The sequence below is a fragment of the Grampus griseus genome (genome assembly GCF_964374135.1).
Source record: "Grampus griseus genome assembly, chromosome: 5".
In the NCBI taxonomy this organism is placed as follows: Eukaryota; Metazoa; Chordata; class Mammalia; order Artiodactyla; family Delphinidae; genus Grampus; species Grampus griseus.
Window position 1 is genome coordinate 57,705,811 of NC_138998.1, and position 27,062 is coordinate 57,732,872.

At 38.0% G+C, this 27,062-nt stretch overlaps 1 protein-coding gene and 1 long non-coding RNA gene across 4 annotated transcripts in view; one reads left to right on the forward strand and one right to left on the reverse strand.

The window, feature by feature from the left end:
* Positions 1–826: 826 nt before the first annotated feature.
* LOC309823430 lies at positions 827–21,639 on the reverse strand. Its single transcript, XR_014296830.1, has 3 exons — positions 21,596–21,639; positions 20,063–20,176; positions 827–974 (listed from the first exon to the last, which is right to left on the reverse strand). It is a non-coding gene; the product is annotated as an uncharacterized lncRNA (long non-coding RNA).
* Positions 21,640–21,746: 107 nt separating this feature from the next.
* TTC14 (tetratricopeptide repeat domain 14) overlaps positions 21,747–27,062 on the forward strand; it is a 32,932-nt gene continuing 27,616 nt past the window's right edge. For all 3 annotated transcript variants that reach the window (XM_082654509.1, XM_082654507.1, XM_082654508.1), the window contains exons 1-9: positions 21,747–22,059; positions 22,537–22,661; positions 22,761–22,960; positions 24,112–24,196; positions 24,295–24,424; positions 24,744–24,899; positions 25,268–25,339; positions 25,745–25,864; positions 25,969–26,091. In XM_082654509.1, coding sequence (XP_082510635.1) covers positions 21,899–22,059; positions 22,537–22,661; positions 22,761–22,960; positions 24,112–24,196; positions 24,295–24,424; positions 24,744–24,899; positions 25,268–25,339; positions 25,745–25,864; positions 25,969–26,091 — 1,172 coding nt within the window. In that variant the 5' untranslated portion in view covers positions 21,747–21,898. The remainder of the gene's footprint in view (positions 22,060–22,536; positions 22,662–22,760; positions 22,961–24,111; positions 24,197–24,294; positions 24,425–24,743; positions 24,900–25,267; positions 25,340–25,744; positions 25,865–25,968; positions 26,092–27,062) is intronic.

The following is a 27,062-nucleotide window of genomic DNA, read 5'->3' on the forward strand; positions in this document are numbered from 1 at the left end:
TCTGGGAGTGACAGACTGGAAGAGAATCCAAAATCTTAAAGTAAGTCCTAGCTCATATAGATGCCAACAGGCCTCAGTTCCCTTTACCAAAGACTTTCTTTAATGCATTGCAAAAAGTCTAAAGCCTTGCTGTGATATTCAATTGAGCATTCACCACCAAGCAATAAATTATTCAAATGGCAAGTCTGATTATGTCTTTTAAAACTACCTCATTTTCCTCTATTTTGAAGACCAAATGGAGTATGTATCACTCAGGTTCTGGCAGAAAGAGATGGCTCTGGATTAGCCTCAAACTGGATAACTGAGGAGAATTTAATAGAGAGACTACAAAAGTATGGGAAGGTTACAGGAAATCAATTAAGCATAATGCTTTAATCCAGGACTAGCAATTGTAGGGAGGTACTACTCCCCTACATCAGATGGTGTGAAGGGAGAAAAAAGCTACTCAAACCTGGAGAGAGAAGGACACTTGACAGGATCTACAGCCTCTGCAAGAAGGACCAGCCAACCTATTCGTATCTACCAGTGAGAGCCCCTAGGAATAAACGGGGAATAATTGCCCTGACTTCAGTCTCCAGAGAGACTTCCATTGGCTGAACACAACCAGAAACCAGAGGGCAACAGAACTCTTTGATGCAATTCAGATAGGTTAGTCCCCTGGGGCACAGAGAGGGTAGAGAAGAGTAGAGAGTGAATTTGGAGGGCAAATGGAAAATATCCAATATAGTACTCTTTTGGAGGTAATATAAAATCTAACTCAAGGTTATCTAAGCAAACAAGAGTATTTATTGACATAAGTATCTGAAAACTATAGAGGTGGCTTTATCTTCAGGCCCAGCTTCACCCAGCATTTCAAAGGATGTCATTGGGATTCAGCATCTTTCCATCTCTCAGCTCTGTTCTCTTATGTGTAGACTTTATTCGAAGTGTCAAGATATCTGATAGCAGTTTCAGGTTGAAGTCCAGAAAAAATACTAAAAGAATAATAAAATAAAATAAAAATAATAAAGTAAAAAACACAAGGTCCTTTCAACAGTTTAATCAGAGTTCCTGGGCTTAACTCTCAGTGGACTAAATCAAGTCACCTGCCCATTCCTAAACCAATCAATTTAATCAGAGGAATGAAACGTGATGATTGGCCTGTACTGAATCACATGCCTATTCTTAGACTCAGTTGTTTAGGCCACACAAAGCCCAAGGACAGAGGGTGGGGAAAAAGTGGGTACTGTTACCAAAATTAGGAAAAATGGATGTTAGGCAGCCAAAAGAAAACAAATGACCACTGAGGCCTATTTGGTAATCTAATTCACTTCTTAGCTCTAATTATCATGATGTTCAGGAATATATGAATCTACCAGTTTAGGCTGACCACGTAGCATTAGAAAAATATGGTAAAAACTTCCACCTTTCTTCCAATTTCCACATTTTATGCCAATGAAGCCATGACACACTTATTCATATATATATATTTATATGAACATATATGTAGATACTGCTATCTATGTATGTATATAAAACTTCTCATCTTGCGATAATTTGATTTGTTGTGCTATTAAACGTAAATATAAATATATTAGCTTTCTAGATCTATAAGTAGTGTGCCCAACATAAGCATTCTCTTTAGGTCACCAATTCTTGAAAAAAAGGGAGACATTTCTTTTTTAGTTGTTAGTGTCACTTCTTTCCAAACTATTGGCATAGAAGGATGAATTAATGAGTCAATATGGTGTTTGGTTTTTTTTTTAATTTATTTGTTTATTTATTTTTGGCTGCATTGGGTCTTCGTTGCTGCGTGAAGGCTTTCTCCAGTTGCACCAAGCAGGAGCTACTCTTCATTGCGGAGCAAGGGCTCCTCACTGCAGTGGCTTCTCTTGTTGTGGAGCACAGGCTCTAGGCACATGGGCTTCAGTAGTTGTGGCGCACGGGCTTAGTTGCTCCGCGGCATGTGGGATCTACCAGGACCGGGGCTCAAACCTGTGTCCCCTGCACTGGCAGGCGGATTCTTAACCACTGTGCCACCAGGGAAGTTCCAATTTGGTGTTAATAATGATAAAATTATACTTTGGGGTATTTTTCTTTGAAAAGGAAGTACTTTTATTTTCAAACATAAATCACACTATCACAGAAATTTAAAGCTGGAAAGGCCTGGATTATTTTAGAAGCTGAGAACCAACAAAGTTCAAGTGACCTAAAAACTAGATAACATTTTAAAATCAAATCTTGAAGAAATGAAAGTCTATGTCCCAGGGAAATTATAGTATGATGAGGTAATATTAGTAGAGCTTCTATATTTTAGCCAGGGACACTACATGAATGTGCAATCCACAGTAAATTTAACCATGTGAGTGGCAAGGGACTACTAAGGCTGAGCCTAGATGTATATTCCTCTTAAATCATCCTGTTTTAAGGAAGAAAAGCTTTAACCAGGTAGACACAGGATTTAGTTCTTTCAGATCACATTTATAGGGTAAATGGAGTTTTTTTTTATTGCAGCTGTGTATTTGCTGATAAGACAAAGCGAAGAATGCAAGTACTTAATCATCACATCTCGAAAATGATACAGAAAATCATCTATTTTTAGCTTTCTACTGTGCCCTTTTACCTTTCCTCTCAATAATGTACCTACATATTAGTTTTTAAATTGCTTATCTACACAAAGCACATTAACTTCTCATAGGTTTATAGGCTGGCTTCACATTTATTCCTCTACAGAAATGAGCACATCTCTAAAATTATCCAGTGACAAATCTAAAGCTAGATGATTAGAAAAGCAACTGGGGAGCAGGAAATCATTTTTTTAGCCTGCTTGACAAAAAACTAAGATGTACCAAAATGAAAACTCATTCCTATTTAAGATTACTTTCCCTTTGTCCTCTTCCTCTACCCTGGCTGTTGCTGAGCTGGGGAACTTAAATATGCCACTATGACATCTGGGTAGAAGGGTTATCCACTTTGTATTTTAATTGGTCTCATTTTTGGAAACTGGTATCCTTGGAGATCATGTTTCACCATTGTGTTGTTGATAATCCATTGGGATGTGGCAGCATCCTCTTCTTATCTTCTCCCATCTCCCTGGGATTCTTCTCACCCAGGCTGAAAGACTGGTAAACCTCCTGCAAGTCTGCTGAGTGTTTCTATCTCACCTATATTCTGGGCCCTTTCTTTCTTGTGGACACAGAGAAATTCACTGTTTTTTCATATACCTCTTGGACCACAAAGGTTCTATGGCTGTCAGCAGGCACTTGCTGTGCCATACCGTCTCTTCAGAATTCTCTGTTCCATTGCTCTCCAGTTGTCATAGTGTGGTGAACCTCAGCAAACCTACCAAAGTCCCAGAAAGAAAGGGTGATTCATAGAGAGTAAACCCATCAGAGGAAGACAGGGAGAAGGATTTACCACCATTCTCTCCTCTCCCTATACTTGCCCCAGAATTCATTCCAAGGGAATTCATTTCATTTACATAGAAAATGACAAAGCTCCCTTTTCTTGCCTCTATCTCCATTACCATTACAAATCTTTATATATATTTATAATAACTGCTTTGAGCGTCCTTGTCTGTTAATTCCATCATCTCTGTTATTTCTTGGTCTGGTTCTATCGATGGATTTTTTCACCTGGCTACGGCTCACATTTTCATGATTTTCCACATGTCTAGCAATTTTTGATGAATGTTGAATATGATGAATTTTATTGTTGAGTGATTTTTGTGTTTCATTAAAGGGAATTGAGTTTTGTTCTGGTAGGCAATTAATTTACAGGCATACCTTGTTTTACTGCATTTCACTTTATTGTGCTTCACAGATACTATGGTTTGTTACAACTCTGCATTGTCAGATGATGGGAAGCATTTTTTCAGCAATAAAGCCTTTTTTTTTTTTTTTTTTGCGGTACGCGGACCTCTCATGGTTGTGGCCTCTCCCGTTGCGGAGCACAGGCTCCGGACGCGCAGGCTCAGCGGCCATGGCTCACGGGCCCAGCCGCTCTGTGTAATGTGGGATCTTCCCGCACCGGGGCACGAACCCGTGTCCCCTGCATCGGCAGGCGGACTCTCAACCACTGCACCACCAGGGAAGCCCAATAAAGCATTTTTTAATTAAGGTATGTACGTGGTTTTTTAAGTTTTTTTTAGATTTCACACTTAATAGACTGCCGTATAGTATAAACATAACTTTTACATGCACTGGGAAACCCCAAAATGCATGTGATTCAATTTATTGTGATATTCACTTTAGTGCAGTGGTCTAGAATGGAATCCACAATATCTCCGAGGTATGCCTGTACCTGAAGAGTAATATGATCATTTTGCAGCTTCTATTTCAACTTTATTAAGGTGGGTCTAGAACAGATTTTACTCTAGGGATAGTTTTAGCCCTTCTTCTTAGGAGTAAAACTAATGGTATAGCCCTTTGGGGATCTCTATTGAATTCCCTGAGTGTGAACAGGCCTTTCCACCCTAGTTGGTCAGAATTCAAACATCTCCAACGCTGTGAAACTCTGATGGATTTTCAGCTTACAGCTTCCCTATAGTTGTTCCCTCCCTGGTAGGCATTTATCTGGTCTTGCGGGGTCTCACCCCATATATGTACGGCTTAATATTCAAATACTCAAAGGGACATCCATGCAAATTTCTGGAGTTCTTACCCTGCTTAGCTCCCTTCTTTTTGGTCCTCTCCACCATAAATTAACTTTCTTAAGCCTCTCTAACTCTGATATTTGCCCCCTCAGTTTAGCAAGGCTGCCCTGTTTTGTCTGTGTTCTACCTCTATGCACCACTGTCTACGAAGTGCCTCCAGCCAGAAAACTGGGCAATTGTAGGGCTTATCTAGCTTGATTTCCTTCTCTCAGACACTGTAGTCTTGCACTGCCTGCTGTACAATGTCTGAAAACAGTTGTTTCATATATGTTTTCACGTTTTCTTTTTTTTAGTTCTTTATTGCATAAGCGTTAGTCTGGTACCAATTAATCAGTCATAGCTGTAATACAAGTCAAGGCTTTTGATTTTCTCCATTTATACTATTATTGACAATCCCTAATATAATGGATATCCTTCTATGTAGGTGTCAACTGAGAAGAGGATCACCATTTAATCATTTATACCAGGAAAAAAATCAATTAATAATTCATAAATCATACTATCAAAACATCTCAAATTTCTACAGGTATGTAAACTAGATTGTATAGTCAAATTTTATTACCACTGTAATGACTATAATTCAGATACTTCACATAGGGAGATCAGCTAGAAGATTTATTCATAAAAGAGGACAAAAGAGAAGTTACTGGAAGAGAAGAAGATGGGAACTAAAAATGACTTCCTGGAGAACAAAGGAAAAGCAATTTCCTAGAGAACAAAGGAGAGATTAAGTTCTCTTCTTTTCTAATAAAATTGAAAAGTTTCAGAATTTAATAATACAGGAGTCTGCAGTCAATGACAGGATAGGGAACTGGTGTTTGCTCACTGCATGGCCTTGGGAGAATAAAATATAATCCATTGGAAGAGTGCAAGTAGAGGCCCAAGTGACGAAGATCTAAGAGGATTTTCATGGTTCCCTCAAAGACTGAAGATGTGATAAGTTTAGGCTAGCCTTAGAGAAGTGTATCACATGCCAAAGGTGAGTATGGGTCTTGCATGGAACTGAAATGAACACTTACGACAGAGTTTCAGGAAAACTGGGAGGGTATACAACCTAAATGGGCAAGCATGCCAAAAAGTCTCACACATGAGCTCAAGGTTTGAAAAAAGACAAATAGGTAAACAGGCTGTAAATAATGAGATTGCCCAGAAAATTTCAGCATTGACATGCTATTAATCCATTTAGTAGCAATATTTCTTGTATAAAATGTATTTTTTTAATAATTTTATTTATTTATCTTTGGCTGTGTTGGGTCTTTGTTGCTGAGTGCGGGCTTTCTCTAGTTGTAGCGAGCGGGGGGCTACTCTTCGTTGTGGTGCATGGGCTTCTCATTGTGGTGGCTTCTCTTGTTGCAGAGCGTGAGCTCTAGGCGTGCAGACTTCAGTAGTTGTGGCACGCGGGCTCAGTAGTTGTGGCTCGCGAGCTCTAGAGCACAGGCTCAGTATTTAAGGCACACGGGCTTAGTTGCTCCGCGACATGTGGGATCTTCCCGGACCTGGGCTCGAACCCGTGTCCCCTGCATTGGCTGATGGATTCTTAAAAACTGCGCCACCAGGGAAGCCCTAAAGATGTGACTGTGTTTCTGTTTTGTAATTTAGTGCACGTGTAGCCATTTTTAGATTCCACCTATAAGTGATATCTTATGATAAGTCTCTTTTTCTGTCTGACTTATGTCACTTAGAATGATAGTACCTAAGTCCACCCAAGTTGCTGCAACTGGCCTGATTTCATTGATTTCATGGCTGAGTAATATTCCATTGTACATAAGTACCACATCTTCTTTATCCATTTTTTCCTTCCAAGGACATCTAGGTTGTATCCAAGTCAAGGCTCTTGTAAACAGAGCAGCACTAAACGTTGGGGTACCTGTGTCCTGTCGATTTTTGGTTTTCCCAATATATATGCCCATGAATGGAAGTGCCGTATGCTCTGTAGCTCTGTTTTTTAGATTTTTGGGGAAACACAATACACTTCTCCAGAGTGGCCATTGGCAATTTACATTCCCAGCATCAGCATAACAGGGCTCCCTTTTCTCCATGCCCTGACCTCCATTTCTGGTTTTTACTCTTTGTGAGAATGGCCATTCTGACTGGTGGGACGTGATACCTCTTTGTAGTGTTGATTTGCATTGCCTGCCTGTGCGTCATTGGCGAAGTTCAGCTGCTTTTCATGTGCTTTAATGGCGAGTCCAATCTACCTCTTGAAATCCCTTTCCTGCAATTCTGCCTTGCTTACAAGTCCTTTTCGATGACATACCTCAAGACATTTTTCGTTGATAGGTATCATTTACAACCCTGCAGGTTTGTGAATTGTAGTGTCCCGAGCTCCATTTTTCAACTTGTTTTTTTGGGAACTGGCCACAAAACAGCATGTTTGCTTCAAGCCCTATTCTGGTTACGGGGGCAAGCTGAGCCCTTGGTCAATTCCTCTTCCTGATTGGAAATTAGAGTGGCACATGCCTGTCCAAACACCTAGGGCTTGTCTCTCATTGGTTACCCCCTTCCGCTTCATGCTCCGGACAAATTCCAAACTGTACGAAAAAGGATGTTGAAGGTGCTGACTTCCCCAAGTGGGGAGATTGTAAGGGAAGAGGCTGGAGGGGGGAACCCGACCACCCGGAGATGAGGAGATGAGGTGCCTTTTCCAAATTCTTCCCGATCAGATGGTGTACCATCCTCTAGGTGTCCCATGCATGTTTTAGCTGTAGGAAGGGTCCCCTGCACCTGGAGATTTGGGACCCAAGGAATGGGGACCAGGCAGTATTACTCTTAAGGGGCTGCATTTGCTGGCCCATCCTCACCAAGCCTCTCAGCCCCATGAGTGTCCAGCCTTAGGTCCCATCCAGGTGTGGGTCTAGATGTGGTCTGTCCAGGTTGCATCACAGCCCCTGAACGAATTCTGTAAGAATTTGTCTTTTTTTTCTTTTTTTTGTATTTTATTTTTATAACAGTGTGTAGCTGATTTTCAATGCTGTGTTTCTTGCTGCTGTACATCCACTTGATTCACTTACAGAGAGACATCAATAAATTCTTTTTCAGATTCTTACTATTCTTATTTTTTAAATAATTTTATTTATTATCTTTGGCCGTGTTGGGTCTTTGTTGCTGTGCACAAGCTTTCTCTAGTTGTGGCAAGCAGGGGCTACTCTTTGTTGTGGTGCACGGGCTTCTCATTGCAGTGGCTTCCCTTGTTGCAGAGCACGGGCTCTAGGCATGCGGGCTTCAATAGTTGTGGCTCGCAAGCTCTAGAGTACAGGCTCAGTATTTGGGGTGCATGGGCTTAGTTGCTCTGTGGCACGTGGGATCTTCCTGGACCAGGGCACAAACCCGTGTCCCCTGCATTGGCTGGTGGATTCTTAACCACTGCGTCACCAGGGAAGCCCCATAAAATGTATTTTTGTTTAGTCATTTTTAATAAAACCTATCATAAGAACACTTGCTCAAAATTCAACACTCTCTCTCTCCATGAACACTGGGAAAGGGGGCTATGTCAACTCAGACTATTCCATAAAATAAATTTCGTAGTAAATGGTATAAAAATTTCACCAATTCAGTTCTTATTCCACTAATTCCAAGGATCCTACAGATACTCGTTTGTTATATAGTTCAGGAAATGAGTTATCCTTAATTTGGCCAGAAATAAAAGCCAACGGCAAAGGCTTGGAAACATTTTAATTATACAGAGATAATCAACATAATGATATGTGTTATTGTAAAATTATACTATACTATTGTGGATTTTATTCTTCTCTAAATTTTAACAAGAGTACTAGTGCTTTTATTCTGTATAACTGATAAAAGCTATAGAAATAATTCACTTTTCTTTCATATCCAGAATTATAGAATTAAGGAAGATTCATCAGGATGAAAGCAAAATATCGGCAATAACCATTCATGCTACCTTTTTCAATTATGATGTTTCTGTGACTTGTTCACCACTGAATTCCCAGCACCTAGAGGTGCTTGGCACAAGTAGATATTCAGTAAACATTAGGTGAATGAATGAATGAATTACAACTCTTACATTCATACTAGTCACCATGATGCCAATAATGAATACAATAAATTAATTCAATACAAAAAATGAATACAATAAAATCTGGACCAACAGCTAATGAAAGGTCTAAGTGTCACAGAAAAATAACAACAAAAACAAAACCAAAAAACTTTCCTAACAGGATGATGCTTGGTTTTGTTTATTATTGCTGGGGAAGGGGTTGAAATATGGCCACAGAAATGGGCATGAGACAGTTAACAGTAAATCCTTAGCTTGTTACAATTAGGAGAGATGTTTTATAGCTTAAAAACGGAAGTCACCTGGGGTCAATGATTCATGCAAAAGGCAGAAAATTTTTTACTCAATGCTCAACATGGAAGTTATTTTGCAGAAATCACCAGGCTGGATAAGAAATCTCCTTATGTTCTAGATATTAGAAATAGTAAAATAAAAGCATTACTAGCTTAGATGTTTTGTTGATAAAGGCCCTTAACTGAAATTAAAGCAATTTCAAGCCAAAGGATAGTGAAATGTCTACAATTCATACTGTAACTCTGATATAAGTAAGACATAATGATTCAACTCAGAAAGACACTGGGTATGGACAAGTGTGGAACCCAGTAGTTTGAAAGATGCAGAATTTCTGTGTTTATTTTAACATATTTATTGGGAGTATAATTGCTTTATAATGTTGTGTTTCTGCTGTACAACAAACTGAATCAGCTATACGTATAAATATATGCCCATATCCCCTCTCTCTTGCATCTCCCTCCCACGCTCCCTATCCCACCCCTCTAGGTGGTCACAAAGCACCAAACTGATCTCCCTGTGCTATGTAGCTGCTTCCCACTAGCTATCTATTTTACATTTGGTAGTGTATATATGTCAATGCTACTCTCTCACTTCGTCCCAGCTCACTCTTCCCCATCACCATGTCCTCAAGTCCATTCTCTACGTCTGCATCTTTATTCCTATTCTGCCGCTAGGTTCATCAGAACCTCTTTTTTTTTTTTTTTAGATTCCATATATATGTGTTAGCATATGGTATTTGTTTTTTCTTTCTGATTTACTTCACTCTGTATGACAGACTAGGTCGGTCCCCCTCACTGCAAATAACTCAGTTTTGTTCCTTTTTATGGCTGAGTAATATTCCATTGTATATATGTACCACATCTTCTTTATCCATTCATCTGTCGATGGACACATAGGTTGCTTCCATGTCCTGGCTATTGTAAATAGTGCTGCAATGAACATTGTGGTACAAGACCCGTTCTGAATTATGGTTTTCTCAGGATATATGCCCAAGAGTGGGATTGCTGGGTTGTATGGTAGTTCTATTTTTAGTTTTTTAAGGAACCTCCTTACTATTCTCCATAGTGGCTGCATCAATTTACATTCCCACCAACAGTGAAAGAGGGTTCCCTTTTATCCACACCCTCTCCATTTATTGTTTGTAGATTTTTGGATGATGGCCACTCTGACTGGTGTGTGGTGATACCTCATTGTAGTTTTGATTTGCATTTCTCTAATGATTAGTGATGCTGAGCATCCTTTCATGTGGTTGTTGACAACCTGTATATCTTCTTTGCAGAAATGTCTATTTAGATCTTCTGCCCATTTTTGGTTTGGGTTGTTTGCTTTTCTGATATTGAGCTACATGAGCTGCCTGTATATTTTGGAGATTAATCCTTTGTCAGTTGCTTCGTTTGCAAATATTTTCTCCCATTCTGAGGGTTGTCTTTTCATCTTGTTTATGGTTTCCTTTGCTGTGCAAAAGCATTTAAGTTTCATTAGGTCCCATTTGTTTATTTTTGGTTTTATTTCCATTTGTCTAGGAGGTGGGTCAAAAAGAATCTTGCTGTGATTAATATCATAGAGTGTTCTATGTTTTCCTCCAAGAGTTTTTAAAATATCTGGCCTTACATTCAGGTCTTTAATCCATTTTGAGTTTATTTTTGGTTATGGTGTTAGGGAGTTTTCTAATTTCATTCTTAAACATGTAGCTGTCCAGTTTTCCCAGCACCACTTATTGAAGAGGCTGTCTTTTCTCCACTGTATACTCTTGCTTCCTTTATCAAAAATAAGGTGACCATATCTGCATGGGTTTATCTCTGGACTTTCTATCCTGTTCCATCGATCTATATTTCTGTTTTTGTGCCAGGACCATACAGTCTTGATTAGTGAAGCTTTGTAGTATAGTCTAAAGTCAAGGAGCCTGATTCCTCCAGCTCCGTTTTTCTTTCTCAAGATTGCTTTGGCTATTTGGGTTCTTTTGTGTTTCCAAACAAATTGTGCAATTTTTTGTTCTAGTTCTGTGAAAAATGCCATTGGTAGTTTGATAGGGACTGCACTGAATCGGAGATTGCTTTGGCTATTTGGGTGCTTTTGTGTTTCCAAACAAATTGTGCAATTTTTTGTTCTAGTGAAAAATGCCATTGGTAGTTTGATAGGGACTGCACTGAATTGGAGATTGCTTTGGGTAGTATAGGCATTTTCACAATCTTGATTCTTCCAAACCAAGAACATGGTATATCTCTGCATCTGTTTGTATCATCTTTAATTTCTTGCATCAGTGTCTTAGGGTTTTCTGCATGCAGGTCTTTGGTCTCCTTTGGTAGGTTTATTCCTATTTATTTTATTCTCATGTTCCAATGGTAAATGGGAGTGTTTCCTTGATTTCTCTTTCAGGTTTTTCATCATTAGTATATAGGTATGCAAGAGATTCCTGTGCATTAATTTTGTATCCTGCTACTTTACCAAATTCATTGATTAGCTGTAGTAGTTTTCTGGTAGCATCTTTAGGATTCTCTGTGTATAGTATCATGTCATCTGCAAACAGTGACAGCTTTACTTCTTCTTTTCAAATTTGGATTCCTTTTATTTCTTTTTCTTCTGTGATTGCTGTGGCTAAAACTTCCAAAACTATGTTGAATAACATTGGTGAGAGTGGGCAACCTTGTCTTGTTCCTGATCGTAGAGGAAATGGTTTGTTTTTCACCATTGAGAATGATGTAGGCTGTGGGTTTGTCATATATGGCCTTTATTATGTTCAGGTAAGTTACCTCTGTGCCTATTTTCTGGAGGGCTTTTATCAATGGGTGTTGAATTTTGTCGAAAAATTTTTCTGCATCTATCGAGGTGATCATATGGTTTTTCCCCTTAAGTTTGTTAATATGCTGTAGCACATTGATTTGCGTATACTGAAGAATCCTTGCATTCCTGGAATAAACTCCACTTGTTCATGGTGTATCATCCTTTTAATGTGCTGTTAGATTCTGCTTGCTAGTATTTTGTTGCGGATTTTTGCATCTATGTTCATCAGAGATACTGGCCTGTAGTTTTCTTTCTTTGTGACATCTTTGTCTGGTTTTAGTATCAGCGTGATGCTGGCCCCATAGAATGAGTTTGGGAGTGTTCCTCCCTCTGCTATATTTTGGGAGAGTTTGAGAAGGATAGGTGTTAGCTCTTCTCTAAATGTTTGATGGAATTCGCCTGTAAAGCCATCTGGCCCTGGGCTTTTTTTTGTTGTTGGAAGAGTTTTAATCACAGTTTCAATTTCAGTGCTTGTGATTGGTCTGTTTATATTTTCTAGTTCTTCCTGGTTCAGTCTCAGAAGGTTGTGCTTTTCTAAGAATTTGTCCACTTCTTCCAGGTTGTCCATTTTATTGGCATATAGTTGCTTGTAGTAATCCCTCATGATTCTTTGTATTTCTGCAGGGTCAGTTATTACTTCTCCATTTTCATTTCTAATTCTATTGATTTGAGTCTTCTCCCTTTTTTGCTTGATGAGTCTGGGTAGTAGTTTATCAATTTTGTTTACCTTCTCAAAGAACCAGCTTTTAGTTCTATTGATCTTTGCTATTGTTTCCTTCATTTCTTTTCATTTATTTCTGATGTGATCTTTATGATTTCTTTCCTTCTGCTAACTTTGGGTTTTTTTGTTCTTCTTTCTCTAATTGCTTTAGGTGCAAAGTTAGGTTGTTTATTTGAGATTTTTCTTGTTTTTTGAGGCAGGATTGTTTTGCTCTAAACTCCCCTCTTAGAACTGCATTTGCTGCATCCCATAGGTTTTGGGTCATAGTGTTTTCACTGTATTTGTTTCTATTTATTTTTTTGATTTTCTCTTTGATTTCTTCAGTGATCTCCTGGTTATTTAGTAGCATAAGAATTCTTTAGCCTCCATGTGTTTGTATTTTTTACAGTTTTTTTCCTGTAATTGATATCTAGTCTCATAGCATTGTGGTCGGAAAAGATACTTGATACGATTACGATTTTCTTAAATTTACCAAGGCTTGATTTGTGACCCAAGATATGATCTATCCTAGAGAATGTGCCATGAGTACTTGAAAAGAAAGTGTATTCTGTTGTTTTTGGATGCAACGTCCCATAAATATCAATTAAGTCCATCTTGTTTAATGTGTCATTTAAAGCTTGTGTTTCCTTATTTTCATTTTGGATGATCTGTCCATCCATGAATGTGGGGTGTTACAGTTCCCTACTATGATTGTGTTACTGTCGATTTCCCCTTTTATGGCTGTTAGCATTTGCCTTATGTATTGAGGTGCTCCTATTTTGGATGCATAAATATTTATAGTTGTTATATCTTCTTCTTGGAATGATCCCTTGATCATTATGTACTGTCCTTTTTTTCTCTTGTCATAGTCTTTATTTTAAAGCCTATTTTGTCTGATATGAGAATTGCTACTCCACTTTCTTTTGATTTCCATTTGCATGGAGTACCTTTTCCCATCCCCTCACTTTCAGTCTGTATGTGTCCCTAGGTCTGAAGTGGTCTCTTGTAGACAGCATATATACGAGTCTTGTTTTTGTATACATTAAGCCAGCCTGTGTTTTGGTTGGAGCATTTAATCCATTTACATTTAAAGTAATTATCAATATGTATGTTCCTATTACCATTTTCTTAATTGTTTTGTGTTTGTTATTGTAGGTCTTTTCCTTCTCTTGTGTTTCCTGCCTAGAGAAGTTCCTTTAGCATTTGTTGTAAAGCTGGTTTGGTGGTACTGAATTCTCTTAACCTTTGCTTATCTGTAAAGGTTTTAATGTCTCTGTCGAATCTGAATGAGATCCTTGCTGGGTAGAGTAATCTTGGTTGTAGGTTTTTCCCTTTCATTACTTTAAATATGTCCTGCCTCTCACTTACGGTTTGCGGAGTTTCTGCCGAAAGATCAGCTGTTAACCTTATGGGGATTCCATTGTATGTTATTTGTTTCTTTTTCCTTTCTGCTTTTAACATTTTTTCTTTGTATTTAATTTCTGATAGTTTGATTAATATGTGTCTTGGCATGTTTCTTTTGGATCTATCCTGTATGGGACTCTCTGCACTTCCTGGACTTGATTGACTATTTCCTTTCCCATGTTAGGAAAGTTTTCAACTGTAATCTCTTCAAATATTTTCTCAGACCCTCTCTTTTTCTCTTTTTCTTCTAGGACCTCTATAATTTGAATGTTGGTGTGTTTAACGTTGCCCCAGAGGTCTCTGAGACTGTCCTCAATTCTCTTCGTTCTTTTTTCTTTATTCGATGCTGAGTTTCTAACCATTTCCTATCCCTTCAGCTGTTCTTCACATAACATGGTCTCTAGCTGCTTTGCCATCATGGGGTTGTACTACTCCAATTAAGCATCGTTGTCTTAAAATGTGGCACTGAAGTACAACACATTTGTGATAGTTATTTTATGTGTCAATTTGGCTGGGCCATGGTGCCTGGATATGTAGCCAAACATTCTGGATATTTCTGTGAGGGTGCTTTGGGATGAAATTAACATTTAAGTTGGTGGATTTTTGAGTAAAACAGAATGCCCTCCATAATGTGGGTGGGCCTCATCCAATCAGCTGAAGGCCAGACTAACACTGTAGACTGACCTCCCTCAAGCAAGAGAGAATTCTGCCAGCAGAGAATTCTGCCTTCAGACTTGAACTACAGCATCAGCTCTCCTGCCAGCCCACCCTGCATATTTTGGACTTGTCAGACGCCATAATCACATAAGCCAATTCCTTAAAATAAATCACTTTCTATATATATACACACATCCTACTGTTTCTGTTTCTCTGGAGAACCCTGACTAATATAACACGCATGCAGATATTTGTCCTATATGCACAGAATACTGCAGAGCGATTATTCCTAGTCACACCTCAGAGAGGGCAGTCCTTAATCACAGATACAATGAAATCAACAAAGATTAATACAAGATAAAAGACAATAACCAAATGTAAACCAGGGAGAAGAAAAATATAAAGGGAGGAAGAAAGAAAATTACATTTGCTTTTTTAGTTATCACACCAAGTAACTCATAATTGAGCAAAAGGAGAAAAGAACTCCTTTGAAGTTTTTTTAAAAAATGAACCCATCTGCTTCTGGAGTATCCAGTTACCATGCTCCCTTCACCCGTCCAGAAAACACTTTTATTCCATGTTGAACCAATAATATGAACCACTTTTTTGGAATACCACCTTTTGTCTTTTGCTATAATTTCCAGATGACATGTTTTGCTTGCCGTAACTACCTCCCAAGGCAAAAGGTGGTCCCATGGCCCAGAATTGGAAATTATTTCCAGGTCCCCTTCAGCAACCTGGTTAATTTAGCCTTGCTCAGCCATATATGTGACATATATGACAAACTATGTCTCATCCCTTACTCTGAGTGTGATATCTGCATGTAAATATTTGTATATTGTCATTCATTCATATGTGCCAGGCACTGAGCTAGCTATTGAGTACACAGTCATGAACAAGATAGATATGGCCCTGTCCTCATGGACTTATATTTTAGTGGGTAAGACAAATAATCGGTAAGAAAATAAACTATGATAACTGTTATGATGGAAATAAATGGAGTGCTGTGAGACAGAAGAGGTCTCCTTCAAACTAAGACCTGAATATTTAAAAAAACAAAATAAAGAAAATTTAGGGAAAAGCATTTCAAAAACAGCAAGTACAAAAGCTCTGAACTGGGAAAAACTTGGGAGTGTTTAGAAAATATCAGAAAATCCATGTGGTTGAATCCCGATGATGATAGAAAGGATTGAAAATGAGGTAGGATACGTAGGCAGAGACCAGATCATAAAGGGTTTCATAGTGAAATTTATTAGGGCAATGGAACACTCCTGAACTTGGAAACCAGATTACTTTCTCAAAAAGTGAAACCAGGAAGAATCAAAGCACAATGAACAAGAATCACCACCTGTGGAAGTGGTTACAAGCAGAAAAGAAAGTGTGTGTATGGCTGGCAAATTTGAAAAATATACAATTTCAGAGAGACTACAGTATAGATATAGAGAACAATGAGTAGAATATGATTATAACTTAAGCTGAAACATAATCAATGATACTGAACCCTGCCTGAAGGAGTAATCTGCTAACAAGTCTGAGATATTCCTTAAAGGTACCTCTCCAGCCATGGCAAGGCAGGGAGAAATGGGGGAGGTGTTAATAGATTGCTCAATATCTTCCTGTCAATTGTTCCAACAAAGATAGTTCTGTTGTTACCTGTTTTGTACATTGGGCTTCCATTTCAAAAAAGGTTAAAAAAAATCTTTGAAAACTGCTTCAAAAACAGAAACTATAATTACATATATATAATGACATATATGGAGAATATAACTAATAGATATTATATATATGGAGACTATAACTATAAATATGTATATATATATATATATATATATATATGAGGCAAGAAGAGAGAGAGAGAGAGGGAGAGAAAGACAGGGAGAGAAGGAGAGAGGAAGAGGGTGGGGGAGAGAGAAAGAGGAAGAGACAGAGGGGGTTCCTAGGTGAGCAGAGTATCAGACAGCCTTAGCAGAAATACTCATATAGAGGAAATAAATGCATAAGACTACATAGTTTGATGGGATTAGTCATTAACATCACCCAACAGCCTGCTTTTGCTCTGATTCCAGGCTCACAAACAAACTTCTACTGACAAGAGCTGGCTTCTCATGGGAGAATATATTGATACTCCATGACTTTCTGGTGCACATGACATTAAACATCATCAATGAGGTTTCTAAATCAGTGTCTAATTAATTTCTGCACTTGAAAAACAGGATCCCCCAGTGCAATGACTACCTCATGGAACTGTCACACTCAGGTTTCCTGAGAGTGACCAACCAATGTCTGTGACTTCTGTGGCTGGTCTCTTTTCTATCCACAACCAATTGGAACTAGAGAATCTCATCCATTTAAAGGGACGATCCACAGTAGGAACCCACACTTACCAGCAATGCAATACGATAGGAAAAGAACTTCCTACCTTCTTCATAGAAAAAGAAGCATAGTGGCTTAAAGACAGATATGCAGTTTTAGCACTTGGACTGTTTTTATCACAGACAGAGAATGTTAAAGGTTAGATCTGAAAGTTCATTGTGTCCAACCCCTGAGTTTTAAAGGTGACAAGAGAGGCTTGGGAGATTAGATGGTCTGCTCCCAAAATACAACCAGGACTCCTGGGCTAAACTGTTCCCCCTATGATAACTCCCTACATCGTGGTAATAGTTGCTCACACTCTTAATCTTCTTGCAGCCAAGAATTCGTATTCTCATTCTATGCAATCATGGGTAAACTTTAAAAAGAAATTATGTTTTCCAAGAAATCAAAGATAGCCTTCTATAAAACTTTTTCCTTTCCATTAAGAGCAATAGGTATTTAGTTAACTCCAGCCTATATGGCAGCCAAAACTTTTATAATGAAAGTCATAATACCTTTCTGCTTAAAACCCTGAAACAACTCCTATTCCACAAAGAGTAAAAGCCAGTTCTTCCAATAGCCTACAAATCCTGCACCTCCATTCTCACCCTGTTCCTGCCACACTGTCTTCCTTGCTGTTCCCAATATACCAAGTACTCACCTGCCTTAGGACCTCTGTGCTGGCTGTTCCCTCTGCCTGGAACGTTTTTCTCCCAAATAAGCTGAATGACTAATTCCTTCATCTCCTTCAAGTCTTTGCTCAGATGTCATCTTCTCAATGAGACCTGCACTGACCATTCTATTTAAAAGTACTACACCCAACCCTCTTCACTTCCAATGCCCCTAACCCTGACTTTCTTCTTTTTCTATAGGATTTAACACCGTCTAACATTTACTTATTATGTTTATTGCTCATTGTCTGTCTCTTTCCACCAGAATGTAAGCTCCATGAAGGCAGGAATCTTGGTGTATTTTTCCACTATTATATCCCTAACATTTGAAAGAGTGCCTAACTCTCAACAAATATTTGCTGGATGAATTAATTCATTCATTCAATTAATTGCATTTGGAAATTTGACCACTTTATGTCTACCAATAATAAAATGTCATATCTAAAGTGAGTAGGATCAAAGTTGAATCTTTACCCAGATAGGCTGGCTCTTCCAATGGATTCCATTAAGGAGGGAAATATACTAACGCAATAATACATTTCTCGTCTCTGAAATTCTTCTTTGTTGTTGCCATCAATAAAATGAAAAGGAGTTACTGTTCAATAATTAAAAGATGATCACAACAAGGATTTACTGTATAGCACATGGAACTATATTCAATATCTTGTAAAAACCTATAATGGAAAAGAATCTCAAGCTGTACACCTGAAACTAACACAATATTGTAAATCAACTATAGTTTAATAAATAAAATAAATTTTTTAAAAAAGATGATCAGGGAATTCCCTGGAGGTCCAGTGGTTAGGACTCTGCACTCTCCCTGCCAAGGACGCGGGTTCAGTCCCTGGTCGGGGACCTAAAATCCCACAAGCTGCTCAGTGGGGCCAAAAAGAAAAAAATTAATAAAAAGATGATCAACTACTCTTTTTCAAAGAAACACCCAAATGCATTAAAAATGAGTATCAAACCAACCCAGAATGTATTGACAAGGAATACTATTTATTTAGCATCAATTAAGCTGTCAATTTTTCTTGGTTATAACCTTGACATGTTCTCTTGCACAGTATTCTGAGAAACTGCCACAAAATGAGAATCTAAGAAGTGTGTGTGTGTGTGCACGTATCTTTATAAGCAGTCATGACAAAGTACCTGAGAGTAAGCATACTGACCTATCTATTCCATGCAAGTATTCTACACATCTTTCAACTGGTTTGTTTTTTCAACAATCATGATGGATTTTTTCTTAAATATCCTCATTCTATTTCCAAGTCCTTTTTGTAAACAAACATGGATAAATAGCTGGCTGAGAATAGCAATGCAGGTGGCCACTGTGTATGGTCAAGCACTGCATGCACATCTCTGCAAGTGCCATGTGTATTGTACATGGATTATGATGTAAATGCATCAGTACCACCACCACCACCCTTCCCTGGAGTTGTGCAGTATTCACCCATGGGTCTGTTCAATCTAACCAGCCCAGACTGGAACTAAAACCAATGATCTTTCCTCTTGGAAAAAGTAATTCAAAATGACTGAGCTAATCAATCCTAGACAATGATATATGAGCTGATTTACATTAAAATAATATCCTCAAAACATTTACCAGTAATTAAAAAATGGAGAAGGTGTTAAGAGACACAACTATCTTAAAATGACTTTATATGATAGGTCACAGTTTCCCATCCCTGAATCTTTGTTTAATTGGCAGTTGGTTTTCTGGTAAAGGGTAGAAAATCTGATACACATAATGATCTTAGAGCACACTCAAGTGGATAAATACTAGACTAGCAATGTTTTTCTTAAAGAGATGTCTTGGTCTGTGATAGAAAAAAATGAAAAGAGAAGGTGGTGGAAACAAAGATTACTGAATGAATGAAGATGTACCAGCCCTCATCACAAGGGCTTGTAGTTTAAATTATTTCTTTAATAACGAGGATGGATTTTTGGCTGGTCTAGCCATACTTTCCATTTAGTCTTCTTCACTCTTTCTTGAGTCAATTTAGGGGGACTTTGAATAGAAGTTTGGGATTTTTTTGGGAGAGGGTGTTTAGTTTTGGTTTTTTTTTTGGCTGTGCCACAAGGCATGTAGGATCTTAGTTCCCTGACCAGGGATCAAACCCATGTCCTCTGCACTGGAAGCTCAGAGTCTTACCACTGGACTGCCAGGGAAGTCCCTCGAATAGAACTTTGAATAGAACAAAGCTACCTTATACGGTAACAAAGCTGTAATCTAAACCTCTTGCACCTCATACTTATGAATGAAACCAAGTGGCCTCATTATAGGAAAAATACCTGAAACGACACACTTAAACAACCAAAATGTCCGTAACTAAAATATCCCTACCTAACTCAATTTCAATCTTGCAGTCTCCAGAAAGCATTTTGCTTTTTCATATCTCTACTCCTCTAATCCTATTGCTCCCTCATCCTGAAGTGCACATACTTGCCTCCTCCTCTTCTCTCTTACCTTCATCAGTTCCCACTACTTCATCTCCCAGAAAAAAAAGGGGGAACTAAGCAGACACATAGCAGGTATCCACAACAGTAGTACTTACCACTGTGCCATATTTGTTTCTTCTTATGTCTACTCCTCCATTGAACTGTGTGCCAGCCAAGAACCAGGGTTTTTTTGTTTTGTTTTGTTCTGTTTATCTTTATATCTCCAGGGCCTAGAGAGCATTTGTTAAAAGATGTACATATATGTTTATTTAGAAATGGAATTTGACATCACAGTAAAAATAGGCCCAGGGTGAAGACACCAAAGATATGATTGTCTTGAATGCCCTGCCCTCTCTTACCTCCCATATATTCACTTAATCACTCGTACTGCTTAATGTGGAAAAATTACTTGGAAAATATTTTTTAAATACTTTTAACAGTCAAACCAGTAACCAAAAAACTTAAATCAAGAAGTGAAAATAAAAGTGTCTTCTTTCTATGTCCACCTTGAGAAGCTCCATCTGTGGGACTGGTTTCTCCAAGATAAGAAGCAAAACTAGTTCCTCACTTTCTCTCCTCACTCCCTCCAGTCCTACCTCAAAGATCCCATACCCTGTCCCCTTTAAAGTCAAAGGTACCTATCCCAGCAGAAAATGAATTCAAATACACCTGTAATTGTAAACCAAAATAGTGTGAAGGCATTCACTATACTTTGGCTGGGTGGGGAGACAACGAAAGGCAAACTAATCTCCCCAAATATGCAAAGCTGCAGAAGGTGACAGAATAACTGCTATTTATTTTTGTTCAAGAGGACTAGGCTAAACTACACAACTTAAGTAATACAGACTTTAATATATTGTAATAAAACAAAGCCACATTATTTCAATATTAAAGTTTGACCTTCTATATGATAAAAATACTTCCTCCAGCAACTCTGTCAGTGAAGATCCATTCCGTCGTAGGTTGAAATTCAAACTAGCCTTTTGCCAGTTGGTGATATTGAGCAAATATATTGAGAGTCTCTGGGCCTGTTTCCTCAATCTCCAAAATGAGAGTACGATGAGGTACAGTGGTTAGGTTCCCAAGTCAGTAAGTAAGGGGGGGGGGGGAGGGGGGAAGCCTGTCACAATTACCTCTGAAAAATCACTTTAATTACCCCTAAGTATAGCATATTGACTTTAGTGTACCCACTATACAGTAAACCTTATGGGCACTAAATTTTGAGAAACCACTTAAACTGAAGAAATAAAAAAGAATGTATATATGCGTACATGTAGGCATTAAGGCCATTCTGGTTTTAACTCTAAAAGCACTAATAGTGAACAGGGTATGGCTAGAGAACACAGCTACAGAGTTTAGTAAATGTTAGTGTCCTGCCTTTCTTCTGCCCTTAACCTATCAGGAAATCTCCTAGATCAGTCGTTTTAACGTGATTATGCCTGAGGCGCAGGTAATGACTTATGCAGCGAATACTTCGAGGGAAGAAACTTTGTAACCCGTTTGGAGTTCTCCTCCTAACACTCGCACTTTGAAGTGCCTCGCTAAATAAGAGGATGAATTATTATCTATCACAGATTAGAGCTCGGGCCATTTCAATGTACTAATACCTCGGAAATTTTACAAAGCAAACTTGCTACACACATCACTACCTCAAATCCGCAGTCTTCCCTTAGCTCCAGAAAAGCTTGGCCCAATACTTTCGGCTTCCGTAACCTCGCTCAATTTCGCGAGACTAAGGCTGAGCTCCGCGAGACTAAGGCTGAGCTCCGCGGCACTGCCGCTGGCGGCGGCTCCAGAACACTTCCGGGAGGCTCCTGTGGGGAAGTGTCTGGGTGTTTGCTTCCGGCGGCTTCCTGGCTGCTTCCTCAGCCTCCCGGACCATCGGGCTGAAGTAGTGGGCACGGGACGGGGGGCTGGCAACCCCCGGTCGTTGGGCCCGTCAGTCTCTAGCCATGGACCGGGACCTTATGCGGCAGTCACTGAATTTCCACGGGCCGTCATTGCTCTCCCTGCTCAGGAGCGAACAGCAGGACAATCCGCACTTCCGGAGCCTCCTGGGGTCGGTGGTCGAGCCTGCCCGGGGCCCGGCGCCCCAGCAGCAGTTACAGGGCAGGTAATGGGACGGCGGCGCCGCTGCGAGACGGGGGAGGGGAGGCAGCTGCGGGCTCCACTACCGCAGTCGGGCGGCTGAGTCCTGAAGGAGCAGAGCCGAGGCCGTGAGCCCGTGAGAACTGCGGCGCTAGTTCCGAGGGCAGGATGGAGGAGGGTGCCCACTCCTGGTGTGAGGGCAATGCAGGATGCGGGCTGAACTTTTTAAATCTGGTACTGCACTACCAGAGGCGCGGATTCTTTAGCTAAAATCCCTTGGGCTTGTGTATCTGCCGCGGCTGTCTCTTTTTAAGTTTCCGCGCCCTCCACCTACAGACCGGCGAATGAGGGAATCCTTGGTTAAAACTTTTTTTCGGAGGATGTACGACCAAGAGCTTAGGACGGACCCGATTGGGCGATGAAAAAGCCCTGAGCAGAAGCTTGGACTTACTAAAAGGTTTTGCAGGTAAACCAGTTTTCATAAATTTTGTTTCTTTTTAAGAAAAGAGAAGAAAGTTGAAAACATTGAAATACAAAAATTCATTTCCAAAAAAGCGGATCTGCTTTTTGCAGTTTCCTGGAAATCAGATGCACCTACAACTTCTGAAGTTAATGAAGACGATGAAGGTGAGTTTAATCTTAAAGTCGTTTGATTGCGGTTTGGTTTAACAGCACTTCAGATGAACACAAAACTATTGTTAGTAATTTTGTTAATTATTTTTTCAGAGCGTTATGCAGTCATGCCACCTTTAGAGCAATTCATGGAGATACCTAGTATGGACCGGAGAGAGCTCTTTTTTCGAGATATTGAGCGTGGTGATATAGTGATTGGAAGAATTAGTTCCATTCGGGAATTTGGGTTTTTCATGGTGTTGATTTGTTTAGGCAGTGGCATTATGAGAGATATATCCCACTTAGAAATCACAGTAAGTTATTCACTTTTCAGTTATTTGATTGTTTCTGTTTTGGATAAAATGTCATCTCAATGCAAAACTTATGTCTTTGCATCCAGTTGTAATTAAGTGTACCCTACAGACCTAGTTTTGAGAATTAATTAATTAAGTAAATAAGTATTAAGTAAAAAGTATAAATATAAAGCACCTTTTCTTTTTAAAAAATAATCAGCAGTAATAGAGTTACTTACAGTTTCCAGCACCATTTCTAGTTTTGGGGGGTTTTGCTCCCTTTGGGTGGCAGGGGTGGGGTCCTTTTTTAAACACTCAAAGAGATATCAGTGGAGATGGTGAGATTGATTAGTAGACTGGAGTTATTTCTTCTAGTTGAACATGTCTTTAATTATTTAGTATTAGATACTTGTATGTGGATAATTTAGAAACAAATTCTTATTTATTCAATATGCATTTACAATAATTAAATTAAGTGGTTTGTACATTATAATAAGATGCTTTGCCCAAGGTGAATAGACCTAAATTTGAAATAGTATGTCACTTTAATTTAAAAGGTTAGATATTTACTGTGTGTTAAGGCAGGTAGAAAGGGAAGAAGGTATCACAAACTGGATAACAGACCTAAACTTTGAAGAATTCACATTTCATTTTCTTTGGAACACAGAGGCGCGGATTCTTTAGCTAAAATCCCTTGGACTTGTGTATCAGCCGCGGCTGTCCCTTTTTAAGTTTCTGCGCCCTCCACCTACAGACAGGGGAATGAGGGAATCCTTGGTTAAAACTTTTTTTTGGAGGATGTACGGCCAAGAGCTTAGGACAGACCCGATTGGGCAATGAAGCCAGTCTACTTTCTGGACAAGCTTTTAGTTTTATATTTAACAAGCACAAAATAATTTTTTGTTTCATCATCCATACTTATATGTGGTTTCTAAAACTAATTGCAAATTTCATGAGATTTTAGTTTTTGACCTGAACCAGAAAACTTGTTTTATTATGTTTAGGCACAGAAATTATTAAAGTCCTTATTTAAATTTAGACTCTAGGGTGCTAGTTGTTTTCTTAATGTTCCTGTCAGCTATTAGCTGTTTATACTGAACAGCTAGAATAAAAGAAGACACTTCTCACCAAAGAATAGAATGTCTGGTGTTTTACAATACTTCTCATTGCAGGCTCTATGTCCACTAAGAGACGTGCCTTCTCTCAGTAACCATGGGGATCCTTTATCATATTACCAAACTGGTGACATTGTTCGAGGTAATCAGTTTCATCATATTAATAAAAAAGTAACGGTTGTCATATTTATGTTAGTTTGCATTGCCTTGTTAATCAACTCAATTTTCTTATTTTTTAAGCTGGAATCAAGGATATTGACAGATATCATGAAAAGCTTGCTGTATCTCTATATAGCTCATCTCTTCCACCACACCTATCTGGTATTAAATTAGGTGTAATTAGTTCCGAAGAACTTCCTTTGTACTACAGGTAATTTATCCACATTGTCTCAACAAGTTAATTGGAAAACAATTTCTTTGCTAAAAAATAGCAAATTTTGCCCAACTTCTAACAAAGTAGAATTGTAGTTTCTCTTATTTCAAAATATGCTAATTTTATTTTTATAACTCTTAAATTTCTTCAAACTTGGCAAAAGGAACCAAGTCATTATTGCCACACCTTCATGTACAAAAATGGTTTGAGTATTTAAATCCCATGTGATAATGTTATTTCCTTAATTAAAATGGGACATGCTAATCATGTTAATCATTTTTATATTTTTGTTGTGACTTTTTTTTTTTTTTTTAAGGAGAAGCGTTGAACTAAATAGCAATTCTTCAGACTCCTATGAGAATATCATGCAGAGTTCTTTGGGATTTGTTAATCCAGGAGTAGTTGAATTCCTTTTAGGAAAACTAGGAATAGATGAATCTAATCCACCATCTTTAATGCGAGGCCTGCAAAGGTATAGTAAATCAGATTATTATATTAAGTGGTGAGGTCAGTGGTGCTGAAGTCAAAAGCTGCATAACTGAAGAAAATACTCAATTATCCTAAGCTTGCTGCCAATGTTTGAATGAACTAGGTGATCCCCTCTTTTTGGAATGGAGTCTTTTATCAGTGATTGATGTGTGCCATGTGACCAGATAGATGCAGAAAAAGATGCAGAAAAAAATAATATTTAACAATAATAGTCATTCCTGAGAGTTCAAGAATTTTGCTTTGTAAATAAAATACAAATTGCTTGCTTGGGATTCAGTTTTTATCTGTCAGGTGGAGAGATATAGTTACCCTAAAAAGTATTTACAGTTTGACTTTTATTTTCTTTAATAGCAAAAATTTCTCTGAAGACGATTTTGCTTCTGCATTAAGAAAGAAGCAGTCTGCATCTTGGGCTTTAAAATGGTATGAAGACTGTCTTTCAACACTTACATTAGTCTAAAAGTTAGGTTAAGGCAAGCATGCTTATGTCATCTTTAAGACCAAATTTGTTTATAAATGAATTTAAATGATACCTTTTTGACATTAGCTTTTTTAAAGGTGTAAATGGTGTTATGTTGTAAACTTTAAAGATTTAAGTTTTAGCCAATATTTTTAATTTTTTTAAAAAGGAATTAGTATATCGATATCTGGATTTCATAAGTATTTGTTATGAAATTATCCAAAGACAATACTTCTTAGTTATATTGAGAATATCAAAGACTAAATATTAACCAAATTTGATTTGCTTTAAAATTTTATTCGTGCTGACATTTTGTTTGGATATTCTGTGAAATATTTGTTATGTATGCTTTACAAACACCTTTTTAGTGTGAAGATTGGAGTTGATTATTTTAAGGTTGGACGCCATGTGGATGCTATGAATGAATACAATAAGGCTCTGGAAATAGATAAACAAAATGTGGAAGCTTTGGTAGCTCGTGGAGCATTGTAAGTGGATAATGGGTTTTAAGGAATATTTACAAGGTAAATGTGTATAAGATTTATGAATAGCTCACAAAATAAATTCCTCTAATTTTGTCTCATATCTATAGATATGCAACAAAAGGAAGTCTGAACAAAGCAATAGAAGATTTTGAGCTTGCATTGGAAAACTGTCCAACTCACAGGAATGCAAGAAAATACCTCTGCCAGACCCTTGTAGAAAGAGGAGGGCAGTAAGTGTCAGATTTTGTTAAACAGCAGAGATCTAATATTCAACCAGCTACGATAAAATCTTGAACTTAACATAAGGAAATAGCATCTCTAACTCAGTTCAGACACTCTTAGTTTCAATTTTGGTTGAAAATGTTTTTTAAATATAGTCCTCTATACATTTTCTAGTTCTTTTTTTCCTTATTACTTAGGTTCTTTAAGATTGGAGATATTTTAGTGTCTTGACTTCAGTTTTCTGAATATTTTCATTACACAGAAATATAAATGTAAAGATACAAGAAATTAGGTAAATATTCTTTTCCTGGACATACACTAGAAGTTTTTGTTTAATAGACAGAAATTTCTAATTCATTTCATCATTTTAGTAATTATAATGCCAGAAATATAAGTTGAGAACTCTATAGTTAATTGTGAATTAGATCTCACTATTGTATTCAGCTTATTGCTCTACTTTGTCCAGTGAAATCCACAAAACTTAGATTAAACGAAGAGCAAAACATTAAGAACAAACCCTATAACCTATCTTACTGTCCTGAGATACTGGCATAATACTTGGCATAGTAGTTTTATCATAAATATTTAATGACTAATAGACTAGTCTAATTTATAAAATATTTTGAAGAAACATAATATAAATATAAATAATTTGCTAACAGTCTGCTTTAATAATTAAAGACCAGTTTATGATTAATAGCATTTTTTTGCTGTTAATTTTTTAAATAGAATCATCTCTTTTCTGTTTCATGAATTTGCCTGATCATTCCAGTTTGTATGATCATTCCAGAACTCCATATAAATGAAATTTTGTAATATTTGTTTTTAACTGATAACGAACTTCTAGTTGGACCCAAGTGTTTGGAGCAGCTTTTTACTTTCTCACTAGGTACATAAGCTAGTACCTACTTAAATGTGGTTGTCTCATTTTTCACATATTGGTGATTTTTAGCTCAGTGAATGACAACACCATCTATTC